The sequence below is a fragment of the Mustela erminea genome, chromosome 4 (genome assembly GCF_009829155.1).
Source record: "Mustela erminea isolate mMusErm1 chromosome 4, mMusErm1.Pri, whole genome shotgun sequence".
NCBI lineage: Eukaryota > Metazoa > Chordata > Mammalia > Carnivora > Mustelidae > Mustela > Mustela erminea.
In genome coordinates, this window is record NC_045617.1 from 52655885 (window position 1) to 52669385 (window position 13501).

General features: G+C 34.6%; 1 protein-coding gene across 6 annotated transcripts in view; it reads right to left on the reverse strand.

Annotated features, from left to right (window-relative positions):
* MYO6 (myosin VI) overlaps positions 1 to 13501 on the reverse strand; it is a 155991-nt gene that overhangs the window by 27287 nt on the left and 115203 nt on the right. For all 6 annotated transcript variants that reach the window (XM_032339239.1, XM_032339235.1, XM_032339241.1 and 3 more), the window contains exons 20-26: positions 10308 to 10401; positions 6174 to 6304; positions 6001 to 6078; positions 3756 to 3885; positions 1939 to 2029; positions 1006 to 1156; positions 16 to 224 (exon numbers count right to left, since the gene is read on the reverse strand). In XM_032339239.1, coding sequence (XP_032195130.1) covers positions 16 to 224; positions 1006 to 1156; positions 1939 to 2029; positions 3756 to 3885; positions 6001 to 6078; positions 6174 to 6304; positions 10308 to 10401 — 884 coding nt within the window. The remainder of the gene's footprint in view (positions 1 to 15; positions 225 to 1005; positions 1157 to 1938; positions 2030 to 3755; positions 3886 to 6000; positions 6079 to 6173; positions 6305 to 10307; positions 10402 to 13501) is intronic.

The window sequence follows — 13501 nt, forward strand, 5'->3', positions numbered from 1 at the left end:
ACATAAATATCTTACATCCGCCTTTCCTCCTCCTCCTTTCTTCGACGTTGTTCATCTTCTTCACGTCTTTTTCTTTCTTTTTCCATTTCTTCTTGAATACGCCTCAGCCTTTCTGCTTCTTCTTCCTGCTGTTTTTTTCTCTGTAATGCACTAAGAAGTTCTTCTGAGCTTTTCACTAGTGCATCATATTCTCTCTGTATTTGTTCCCTTGTCATCATAGTGGACTTAAAAAAAAAATAATAAGCATGTACTTAAAAATTATCTTCTGCCACACAATGTGAATATACCAAAAACATTTTCAGTCCCACTGGTAAGTAAATAAATGAAAATTAAGACCCCAAAAAAGGCCCATTATTTTTTCCCTAAAAAACTTGAAGGAAAATTAATTGCTAAGCTCAAAATACCTAAGTAGTTCATGATATAGCCAATATAAAGATAATGTAATTACAGGAACAAGACATAACATAACAAAAGGGGCACAAAATTAAATTGTGAGGAGAACCATACAAACGTGCTTCTAAAAAAGACTGAAAGGTGACTGCAACAGAGTAATAGCTGAATGTGTTACTGTTGGGGCTAAAGGGGGTTTTGGTGGTTTTCTCCAAATTTTCCATAATATTACTTTTATAATTTGAAAATTAGTTTCTGAAGTTTAAAAAAAAATGAGACAAATGAAAATAACTCGCATTACTCCTGTCTCAGTAATGATTATATAAAAGCTTACTAACAGAGTATAGTATTTTAGTTACCACTTTGCGTGGGAAGGAGGACTTTCCTAACAAATGAAACTGCATAAAAATTATCTTTTCAGTTTTTTGCTATAAAAATTTTCAAACACAGAAAGAACACTATAATGAGAATCACTTGTCATCACTGAGACTCAACTTATGCAACATTTGTATTTTTTTTAAAAAGAATTTTTTTCTATAAAATTCAATACAAATAACAAGCGTATTAAATTATTTTTTAAAAAAAAAGTCAGCCATTTGGATTAAAATTACATACCTTAATTTTGGCCATTAAAGCATCAATAGAAATTTCAAGGTCCTTGACCTGTTTATTCACCTCTGGTTTTCCATCTTTCAATGCACTGACAACTTCATTAAATTTATCAAGTCGTTTTTTCAGTGTGCCCACCTTAACCAGGCCATCAATGCTGCAAAGAAATACTTCATCAGAGTTTAAATTCACCACTTAATGCTATGCACACATTTTTCATCTTAATAAAATGCCAAACATACTGCTAAATAGGGTATTTCACTTCTGTTTTCATACTATCCAGGATTCTCTTTTTTAGATCTCTTATTGAAGGTAAAAAAGAATCAAGTATGGGTGTGAATGACACTGGTGCCTATCTGTAATATTTAGCCTTCTGTATTTACTCTGAAAATCTGAGATTTCTAATTATGGAACTTAAAAGAGTTATCTAATCTCTTTAAAAAGGTTTAAGAATTAACAGTTATTCAGGACTCTAAGTTTAAAAAGTCTAAATTAATAAGACTCAAAAATAAAGACCAAACTTACAGTGAGACAATATAATTCCTATAGATAATCTTGAGAATTATGATGAAAACATTAATGAGGTTTTTTAAAAACAACGGCAATTTAACATTTTGATTATCAAGAAACTCAAGATAATAAAATACTCAGAATAAAAGAGTTTCTGTTAGCCATTTATTTCAACTTATTATAGTGTTTACATTTTTTAAGGTACTTCATATCCTTTTGTAGTATGAGCAAGTAATAAAATACTGAATTAGTTCATTAATTAATTTCAAGTACATAATAAAAAATCATAAATAATATGCCTTTTTACAAAGAACATGAGAATGGAGAAAACTCTAAGAGTGTCCAAACTGCTCTTCATTGTGACTTTATAACCATTTTGTATTAGGGTAAATAGGTTTAGTAGGATTCTTTAGGCACTATTCATCTTACCGAGGTTTGTGTCTCCTTTTGCAAAGCCACATTCGAATAGTTTTTTGCATTTTAATGCAGGCTTCAGCTCGGTATTTTATTTTATTTTTCACTATGTGTAAGAGGAAAATACAATGATAGAGAATTTTTCAGTTTATATCAGGCATATCATATTCTTAAAAACCACTCATTTCCACAAAGCAATTTTCAAGACACATGAAATTGTGATGAACATATTATACCAGATAACAAATCATGAAGTTGAACATTTCTTTAATTCCTTGTATTTCTTCAAATAAAAAGTATATCATGTGTGTGGCTAGATTTACATTTTAAATGTGTTATTTCCTTATTATGTCACACTACTGCTTCCCAAATTGTCCTAGGAAATATTGGTTTATTAAATGTTAACAGGTCTGGCTTGGAAAAAAAAGGGTTCACCTGTCAAATGAATTTAAGAAAAGCTATATGCTATACTTCCTGTAGAAGATTCACAATGAACACACATAGTGAAGCCTCTGAGAGCCCTACAGTAAAGGAATCTATTTAACTTCAGATATCCAAAATATTCTACACTAATGACCTTGAATATTCTACAAAATGACCTTGGAACATTTTTTTCAGAGCTTCTCTATAAATCCACAAATGGTGTAGCACAATAATTTAAATATAATGTGTTTTCTACCATAATGCAATGTATAAAGCTGAAAGCACTGAACTAATACTGACAAATGTGTTTATATTTTACTTGGAAAATTTGTCGGAAAAAGAACTGTTTTTTTTTTTTTCTTTCTTATTGTCTTCTTTTAATCTATATTCATGACCATCTAACAAAAGACCTCAATAATAATCTTTGTTTGCATGGTCCCTTTTGGTTACATCAAAGGGACTTACTTTTCTCTTAATACAATATATCTTACTTAATCCTTTTCGAGTGCCTAGCACTGGCAAGTGGGGAGGTGGAAGGGACAATTATAAATTTAATCAAGTTACTGACAATAATTCTACACAATTAACTATTTGCCACAGACTGTCAGGTAAAAACATTTTGCCCCTAATCCTTGTTTTGGGCAGAGATAAACAGTGGCTGTGACCTAGCAGCGCGTCAGAGAACAGGGTCTAAAAGAGCAGTGGCAGGAGTGGAGGCTAGAAAGAGAAGTTGAAAACCCCACTTCAGGGGGTCTTGAAAGACATTCTAAGACCTTGCCCTATATTATAGGAAAGCCTTAATAAAAGGCTTTTAGTTTAGAAAGAAACTCTGGGAAGAGTACTCCTAAGAAGCTGAGAAAACCCAGTTTGGGGGCTACCAAAGTTATTACGTGAGTGGGAGAGTGAGGTACCACTAAGACCCTGGCAATACAGAGGAAAGAACGTATAGTATTTGGGAAAGGAATCAATAGGATTTGTTCACTGACACGATTTCAGGGACAAGAAAGGACAGACAAGCACAATCTTGAAATTTCTGGTGTGTGAACTGCAGATGCCATGCAGGAGGAAAGAGAAAAGTTCTGGCTGAACTCTGAGAAATGAGGGGATGATGTGGAGGGAGGGAAAGGAATCGAGACCATGAGCTCTGTTTCTGCTTTGTTTAGGATATGATGAAAGTAATTCTCCCATAATGTATCTGGATAGGAAGATAAGTAACACACACACAAAATATTGTCTCAATATTTACCATGTACACTACATGGAGGTGTTACATGGAACCAGGAACACAGCATGAATAAGCAAAGTGGTCCCTATGGCCCAGCACTCACCACTGTGGTAACGCATAACATTCCATAAACCAATTCATTTCCAAAATAATTACAGATCTTGATGTAAAAGAAAACACCTACATTTGATGACTGAGAGTGAGCACCACTGAACTTTCTTCCAGCGACTGCAGATAAGCCAGTGATTGACTCTTTTAACCAGTTCTGCTAAATGATCAGGGTCAGACTTCATGATCTGATCAAATTCTGCAAACTAGGAAATGAAATAATTTAGCATCAATATCAAAAGACAAATGTGCTTAAACACACAGAGAGATACAAAATAACCAGAAGTCAAGTCAAAGATCTAACTTCCTGGAAATGATCACAAACCAATTACAGACACAAGTCTCAGCAAACTCAGACATATTTAGCTATATTTTGCTGCCTTTCTCTTCCTTCCTTCAGCATCCTTTTTTGGAGGGGTAAAGGGGAGTTACTACTCATTACTAGTTAACAGATTCAATAATAAAAGTAGAAAAAACCTTAACCTTAAACGACAATTACAGATGGTTGGAAAAAAAGTTTAACCGAGGAAAGAATGATAAAAGGGCTAATAAGTGTCTGAATTGCTCATCCACATACTTATGTAGATAACTGTGTACAGTTTCTGACAAGTAAAGGGCATCTGTATAATAAAATCAGGTACCACTAAAACTACTGACTTTCCCAACCTCCATCCCCATTTTGGTCAGATATAAGAAATCGCTACTAAGATAAAGACAATACAAATAAAAGAGCTATTAGGCTATTAAAAAATACAATGCATTATTTTCACAACTTACCACCAAATTATAAAATGATTTCTATCCTTTATCAAATACCTCATGACAATATACTAAGGATGTCACACACCTATCAATACAAAGTCTTCCTATAATCAAAAATAAAGTTAAAGGTAACATAACAAGAATAAAGATCTTTGAAAACCTGCTTTATGTTTTCAACATATTCTTCTGATTAATTTTTCTCAGGGCAAATAAGACCAAGTGTTTTCTCAGGCTATTAATTCTAAAATTATTACTATAGCCCTGAAATAAGAGAAATGTTGAACTTATGATAAATATGTATGATTATAGCTAAGCCAACTATGAATATATATTTCTTTTAATTTTTTTCTTTTATACAAGATATAGTATGGGTCCTCTGCAGTAAAAATATTCAGAGAGAGGTATTACATAGATTTTTATCTCGTGCCCAAAATGTGAAATCAGATTATCATTAATCTAGCTTTCAAGGCAGTAGAGATATTTATTAATGATATTGCTAAGTCAAACAAGCATAGTTGGCTATTATATAATTATAGTTGTGCTTAAAATTATGAGGATGCTATTATTCAATACAAAGTTAGGAATGGTGACAATATTACAGACTGTGAATAGCATTTAGATGTTTTTGTTTTGTACATATTTGCTATGAAATACTCTGTAAGTCAGTCTTGTAATTTAGTACAAAAATCTATAAATACAAAAACTATGGGTTAGCCTAATTATGTTACATACAAAAGTACATACATTCACTCATTCTGGGGTTTGACAGAAATTGGCACAAACTTCAGTCCAATTTCCTATACCTTATACGACTATCAGACGCCAATAAAACTTGTTCTTACAAGGAAGACTCAAAGGTACTGCAAAATTTTTAATTACTGAAAACTGAATTAATGTTTTAGAAAAGATTTCAGGGGCACCTGGGTGGCTCAGTGGGTTAAAGCCTCTGCCTTCGGCTCAGGTCATGATCCCAGGGTCCTGGGATCAAGCCCCACATCGGGCTCTCTGCTCGGCAGGGAGCCTGATTCCTCCTCTCTCTCTCTGCCTGCCTCTCTGCCTACTTGTGATCTCGGTCTGTCAAATAAATAAATAAAAATCTTTAAAAAAAAAGAAAAAGAAAAAGAAAAGATTTCAGTAAGTATTTTCTGGCAGGGGTGCTCTACCTCAGTGGTAGAACATGGGACTCTTTATCTCGGGATTTTAAGTTCAAGCCCCACATTGGGCATGGAGGCTACTTTAAAAAATTTATTAAATAAAATAAATTTTAAAAAATAAATTGTAAGTATTTTCTGGTTAATCCTTATTTAAGCAAAAAAAAAAAACAAACAAACAATGCCCTGATTCCAGTACTTCCAAATGTGAAATAGAAGCTGTAAAACTTGTATAAAATATTACACATTGCAAACTTCTCACAGGCAGGGAAACTGTGTATATATATATACACACATACTGTTAGTGATCATAATTCATGAATAACACAAATCACTAAATGCAAAAATATGCATTGACTCCTACTATCCATATTCATCATGTTAAAGTTGAAAATAAGACGTATTTACCTTGCCAGGTCTAAAAAATACTTTTGTTAATCCAAACTTGTAGTCAACTTCATTTAAGCCCAAAGCTTTAAAAAGAGCCTGAAAAATAAAAGTTCAATAGTTAAATACCAAACAGTAATTAGTAAGAAAGATAGTTCATAGCTAAGAAATTTCAGTTTAAGCAGTATTTGTACCTTGCAAAACAGTCTTGGGTCTAATCTTGCAAGTTTATCCGGCATATACTTTTTATACATGTTGTAGAGTTCATGAAAGGAGGCTCGTGACGGGAAACCACCCTGCATTAAGTCCAAAACAGACACCATACCTAGATTCATAAACAAACACAAATTATTGCCAATCTCTGAACAGAAGTCCAAAAAGAACTTGTAAATGATCTAACAATTTTACAAATTAATATTTAGAAAAGGGCAATTTATAGGAATCATCAACAATGAAATATTACATAGGGAGTATCATACTCATATTCAATAAGTATGAACATACCCGCTACCTAAAACTATTCTAGCAAATTTCCTCAAAAATCAGTTTTCCTAACTATTTTCTAGGGATAAATTACTGGTCCCTAGAATGCTCAATCTAGTTTCTTTTTCCTGCTAGAAACGTCTGTCACAATCAATAGCATATGAGATAAAGGCCTGCATTAAGCCACTTTCCCAGTTCTGAGGCTAATTTTAAAACAAGATTCCTGATAGACTCCCCAAGAAGTAGCCAGACACGTTTCCAAATTCTTACCTATGCTTACACAAAGCAAAAGAAAAAGAAAGGAGAGCTCACTATTTCACTATAAAGATCCCTTTTCACTCACCTCTCAAAGAAACTAGTCTATTTAGAATGAATATTTTCAGTATAACTCTAGGAGCTTGTAATTTGAGCCTTGAATCAGTATGAACTTTTCATGTTAGGAAAAGTATGAAGTAGTCAGGGGAAGGCTCAACAACTATAGAAAATGCTAGTACTTTTATTTATAAAAAATAGCTAGTTTTCACTCTCTAGGACTTTCAAATCAACAGGAATAAAATAATTCAACAAAAAAATATTAGGACAAATGGCCAACCATTTAGAAAACAAACATAACACTGGATCCCAATCTCACTCCTTATATCAAATTAAATTCCTGGTGGTCAAAAATTCAGGGGTGCCTATATGGCTCAATTGGGTTAAAGCCTCTGCCTTCAGCTCCAGTCATGATCCCAGGGTCCTGGGATCGAGCCCCACATCAAGGTCTCTGCTCAGCAGGGAGCTTCTTCCTCCTCTCTCTCTGCCTGCCTCTCTGCCTACTTGTGATATCTGTCAAATAAATAAATAAAATCTTAAAAAAAAATTTAAATTAGCAAAATGAGACTACTAAATTTTTTTTAAATGAGTGGATGTTTATTTTGACATAATCTCATAGGAAAGATATATTTTCTAGGCAGTCAAATTGGATTTTAACCTATTGACTTTTAACCTACCTGGCAAAGGTATAAAAGACCAATGGTACTCAGGGTTGATGACAATGTAAGAAAACACACACCTATACTATCATTGGGAAAGTATACCAGTGCAACAATTTTGGATAGCAACTTGGAAATATTTATTCCCTTGACTCAGTACTTTCTACTTCTTTGAATCTACCCTACAATTTATCAGACATGTGGACAGACATATTCATAGAGAATGCACACATGTCCACTGCGTCACTGTAATGAAAGGGAAAAAAAAAAAACCAGAAACAACTTAAATATCAATCAATTAAATTGTGTTATAATCATATGGTAGAATATGATGTATTCAATAAAAAGAACACGGCAGAGATTCAATCTGTATAAGAAATATACCCAAAACAAAATTAAGTGGTCGTCCCTGAGAAATGAGACTTTTTACTTTTATTATTCTGTACTATTTGATTTTCGTTAGAGTCAATAATGTAACTTCTGTAATTTTTAATACTAATTAATGAAGCACATAAAGGCAATCATTCCTATGTAAAGAAATACCTAAAACTAAATCTAATTAGTTCTGGGCTCTGCAAGGAGAAATTAAAGGTTTGGTATCGTTACAATTCTTGTCCATTTATATCAAATAAACAAGTACCCTAGGGAATGTATACATTTGCCACCTCTGAGTCTCTTGGCTTGCCCAATAGCTGAAGACAGCATATGAACTGTCTGACAAAAGTTCATTAAGAGTATCATGAAGCTTAACAAATTGCCAAGCCCTGGACTGCTTTCTCAGCACCTGAAGCTAATTTACAATAAAGACCTTTCAACACTTAAAAAATAAAAATTAAAAACACCAAATCAAGTACTCTTCCTTCTAGAAATTTCCATTCCCTGGCTCCTTCTCTGAGAGTTTGGTGAGGGGCTTGTTGATGCAGTCTGATTGGTTATACTCAGAATGCTTTTTGTTGTCACAGACAGGCAGCACAACCCCAAGGTTACAGAGAAAGAACATCTGCCTTCTCTTATCCTCCCCTACTTTGCCCTGATGTTGGCTAATGAGAAGATAGTAATTTTAGTAAATGATGTACTAAATGAATTAATTCTACTTTATTTGGAAAAAAATAATGAAAATAGAAAGGCAGTGTAGAATTCAAATCTTACATGCCTTTTTATGAAAAAAATATTTTTATTGACAAATAATGTATTATTTGTTTCAGGGGTACAGATCTGTGTATATATACTATATATACTACATGTGACTATTTAAATTTTAAAAAATTAAATAAAATTTAAAAATCAGTATCTAAGTCACACAGCCACATTTCAAGTCCTCAACAGCCACAAGTATCTACCATGCTATATAACACAGAAACAAAATATTTCCATCAACATGGAAAGTTGTATCAGACAGCACTGGTTAAGAGTGAGAAAGAAACGAGGCCTAACCCAAAGCCTGAAAAACTCTAACATATAATACCCAGGTAAAAGAAGAAGACCCTATAGAGGAGTCAGGAATTACCCGAGAATTAAAGAGAAAAGCAGGAACATGAGCTGAATCAGGAGCCAAGGCAAGATACGTGAGGGGGACTGGTCAAGTCAAATGCTACTGTGACATCTACTAAGAGACAGGCTGCAAAATGAACATTTGATTTAGGATCAGGGAAATTACAGGTGACCTTATCAAGAATTATTTTGTTGGACTGATCAAGGTGGAATCTGAATTCTCTTGGCTTTAAGAGTGAGTGGAAGGCAGGAAACTGAGAAAGCAAGACTACTCTTGGACTGAAAGGGAAAAACTAGAGAACAAAAAGTGAGATGAGATATAAGGAAGAAAGTGGAAGGGAATGTGGGTCAGAGGGAATTAAGATGAGGTCTCCACATATTTAAATGGTAATGAGAGAAACCACCTCAAAGGGAATGGTTCAATATAGCTAATCGATATTGAAGATTCATAAGAAGGTAGGAGAAATGATTCCAAAGAATTATTATCTCAACTAAGAAGAGAGGCACTTCCACCTTCTTCATAGGAGGGAAGGATATGCAGGTAGATAGCAGTGTTCGGGAGCACATAGGTGAAGCTTTCCATCTTCTAGTAAAGAAGTAAGGCTGTCTGTTGGCAGAGACTCAGATTTAAGGAGAACAGGGTGAGTCTGCCTAAAGTTTATATAATTGTAATTTAAGAAAAAAGTACTTCTATAATAAATCTGATTTTAAGAGGAACAATATAAGGAGTGAGAAGACAAGACAGTTTAAGGAAGTATTACAAGCCTGAGAAAGATCAAAAGGCAAGGAGAAGACTAACGCCTTGGGAGAAAGTAGGAGTAGAATGGGTGGAGACAGCAGATGGATATGCATCAGTACAGGAAAAACAGAGCCTGGTGCCCAAGACTTCTGTGACTGAGCAAAGTTAGAATGTGGCAGGTGAGAGATAGGAGGTGGTTTAGCCAAGTGCACAGAAGTTCTGCAGCAGCCAAGGGCATTGTGTTTTCATTTTTTTTAAAAGTGGTAGAGTGAGAGCAAGGACACCCAAACCTACCTCCTGCCCCAGCTACATGGGGCATGAGAAATAAACTGCTGCCAGGCTGAGAAGGCCATTGGAAAGCAACCTACTTAAGGAAGACCTAGGTTTGCAGTTAAAGAGTTTTCATAAATTTTACTTCAATGCTGTAAAATTGTTTTATTTCACAATAAACTACACCCCAGTATTGTTCAAATAATTTGTTAGCCATACTTTTCTTATAATTAAAAGAAATAGAAAGTAAAAATCAATCCACTTAAAAACAATCAAGATAACTGTGAGTTGTTTGAAAACACTATACATAGTAAAGTGTATCTGAGCTAAGACTCCCAACACACATGAATATAAATACAAAAATATGAAAATACCTGAACATTGAAGTTGAGATAAAATTTGGGCACCTTCAAAGTGGTGGCTTGTCATCTTTAAATTAGGTTTGATACAACGAATAAAGCTTGCACCCTAGGAGAATAAAGGTACTTTTTAAAGACTACACATAGAGCATTCTTGCTTTTCTATTTTTATGAATATCAGTAAATTTCAGACATGTCAACATTAATATTTGAATTCTTTTAAAATAATCACTAAAGAATTTAAAACATAATTAGACAGTTTTAAAACTTCAAGCTTGGAACGAATCTCTGCATTATATACTAATATCAGAAAAATACTGGATGCCTGGGTGGTACAGTTCATTGGAAACACGACTCCTGGTTTTGGCTCAGTTCGTGATCTTGGGGTTGTGGGACAGAGCTCCACGTCAGGCTCCACACTAAGCATGACGCCTGATTGGGATTCTCTCTTCCTCTCCCTCTGCCCCTTGCATTCATGCTCTCTCTCCAAAACAAATATATCAGAAGAAAGAAAGAAAGAAGGCGGGGGGGAATTGTAGATTTGAGTGCCAAAAATTGTATTATTGTAAAAAGAAAACTCTTTCATCATAAAATATTTTCATATTTAAACAATGTATTTTTCAGGCTGATATATATATATGATTTTATTCTACATTTAAGTGTATTGATGTGCCATATTTCTGTGATAAGAAAACTGTCCTATAACAGGAGAAATAAATAAAGTTCTGCCTCTTCAAATTTAGACCAAAGTGGGGACAAAAGTTCAAACTTTTTCATCATTCTACTTCAAAAGTATACAGTAAGTCCTGAAGCTGCACCACTGCACATTTTAAAGTTCTATTTGTTAAGCAGTAGTTTAAAAAGCTTTTAAAGGCATTCATTTGGAATCAGTTATCAGATTATGTTGAATGAGGCAGAAAGAATATATATATATGTACACAATGAAACTGCTGGGTATTAAAGTGAATATACTCAACTTCCAAATTACTGTTTCTTTTCACAGTAGTCCCAGCAGAACACTGAATATCCATTTCAACAATGATGCTCATTGCAAACACTTTCAGAACACTTTTTAGAAATACCTTCTTCTTATAAATCACAAAAGTATTCTCCTTATTTTATAGTAGCACTATATTTGGGTGACAAAAATAAAACACCCTCCTCAACAGATTTGGTTTTTAAAGGTGTTTGGTTCATAAGAGATAAATATTTGCAAACAATGAGGTCATGTGCAAAAATTTCTTAATGGTCCGCAAAGCCAGTCTAACAATAAGTTAAGCAATAACAGCACCAACAGAATAAATATCTGGCTTTCCAAAATGCCAACTTGATAAGGAAGAATACCTGGTTAGTTCAGCAGATCTATTTAAAAAATGTCTCACCTTGGAATCATGCCTCATTTATATAGCCCACATATCAGACTTGTTTCTCTGATATATTTTCCATTAAAAAAAAGAGTGAACTGAGGCACCTGCATGGCAGAGTCAGTCAGGCATCAGACTCTTGGTTTTGGCTCAGGTTATCATTTTTGGGTCATGAGATAAGAGCCCTGCATTGGGCTCTGCACTCAGCTCAGAGTATGTTTAAGACTCTCTCTCCCCCTCCCTCTGCCCTTCCCCCTGCTCCCCCTCAAATAAATAATTTTTAAAAACAAAAAATTAAAAAATAAAAAATACAGTGAACTACTAAAACTAGTTTAAAAAAAGATTCTAAGAAATTCTGCCTCTATAACAGGGCATAAAGATATCATGCCCATTTTTTCCATATCAACGCTGCCATGCTGGAGAATGTAACTAATAGAATAATAAAATGAAAATGAATTACATGCATTATGTTTAATCCTAAAAAATACATTTTCTTCTCCACATAACTAATTATTTTCACTTTTTTGAAACTACAGGAAAACTTTAATTTAATAACATTGGGAGAATTCTGTATATTTCTAAAATCATGACTTCACATATATATTTGACTTTTCTTCAGAACAAGCCTAACCAAAATGACATTTTATTTTTTTTTTTTTTTTTTTTTTTTTTTAGGAGTGTTTTGAATTTATTTCTTTCTACTGTACAGTGAATTTTTTCCCTCTAAATCCAGGTATTTAGTTCATATTTACAAGTTTGGTGCGAGTTTAGGTGCTATTAACCAAATATTGTTCTTTACTTTTAAGAACTATCTTTTTTTTTTTTTTTTTTTTTTTTATATATATTTTATTTTATTTTATTTTTTATTTCCAGCATAACAGTATTTATTATTTTTGCACCACACCCCGTGCTCCATGCAATCCGTGCCCTCTATAATACCCACCACCTGGTACCCCAACCTCCCACCCCCCGTCCCTTCAAAACCCTCAGATTGTTTTTCAGAGTCCATAGTCTCTCATGGTTCACCTCCCCTTCCAATTTCCCCCAACTCCCTTCTCCACTCTAAGTCCCCATGTCCTCCATGCTATTTGTTATGCTCCACAAATAAGTGAAACCATATGATAATTGACTCTCTCTGCTTGACTTATTTCACTCAGCATAATCTCTTCCAGTCCCGTCCATGTTGCTACAAAAGTTGGGTATTCATCCTTTCTGATGGAGGCATAATACTCTATCCCCAGGGGTACAGGTCTGTGAATCACTAGGTTTACACACTTCACAGCACTCACCAAAGCACATACCCTCCCCAATGTCCATAATCCCACCCCCTTCTCCCAAACCCCCTCCCCCCAGCAACCCTCAGTTTGTTTTGTGAGATTAAGAGTCACTTATGGTTTGTCCCAAAATGACATTTTAAAAACTGATTTTTAATTTTTTTTAAAATACTTTATCTATTCATTTGAGAAAGAGACAGCACACAAGCAGAGGGAGAGGCAGAGAGAAAGGGAGAAGTGGGCTCCCCACTGAGATGGGAGCCCTACACAGGGCTCAATTCCAGGACCCTGAGATCATGACCTGAGCTGAAGACACAAGCTTAACCATCTAAGCCTGCCAGGCACCCCTAAAAACTGATTTTTCAAAATGAGGCAATTCAGTTTAAGAATTACTTTCTATGGGCACCTGGGTGGCTCAGTTGGTTGAGCCTCTGCCTTCAGCTCAGGTCATGATCCCGGAGTCCTCGGATCAAGTCCCATGTTGGGCTCCCTGCTCAAGTGGGCAACCTGCTTCTCTACCCCTCCCCTGGCTTGTGCTCGCTCGCTCTCTCACTTTCTCTCAAATAGAAAT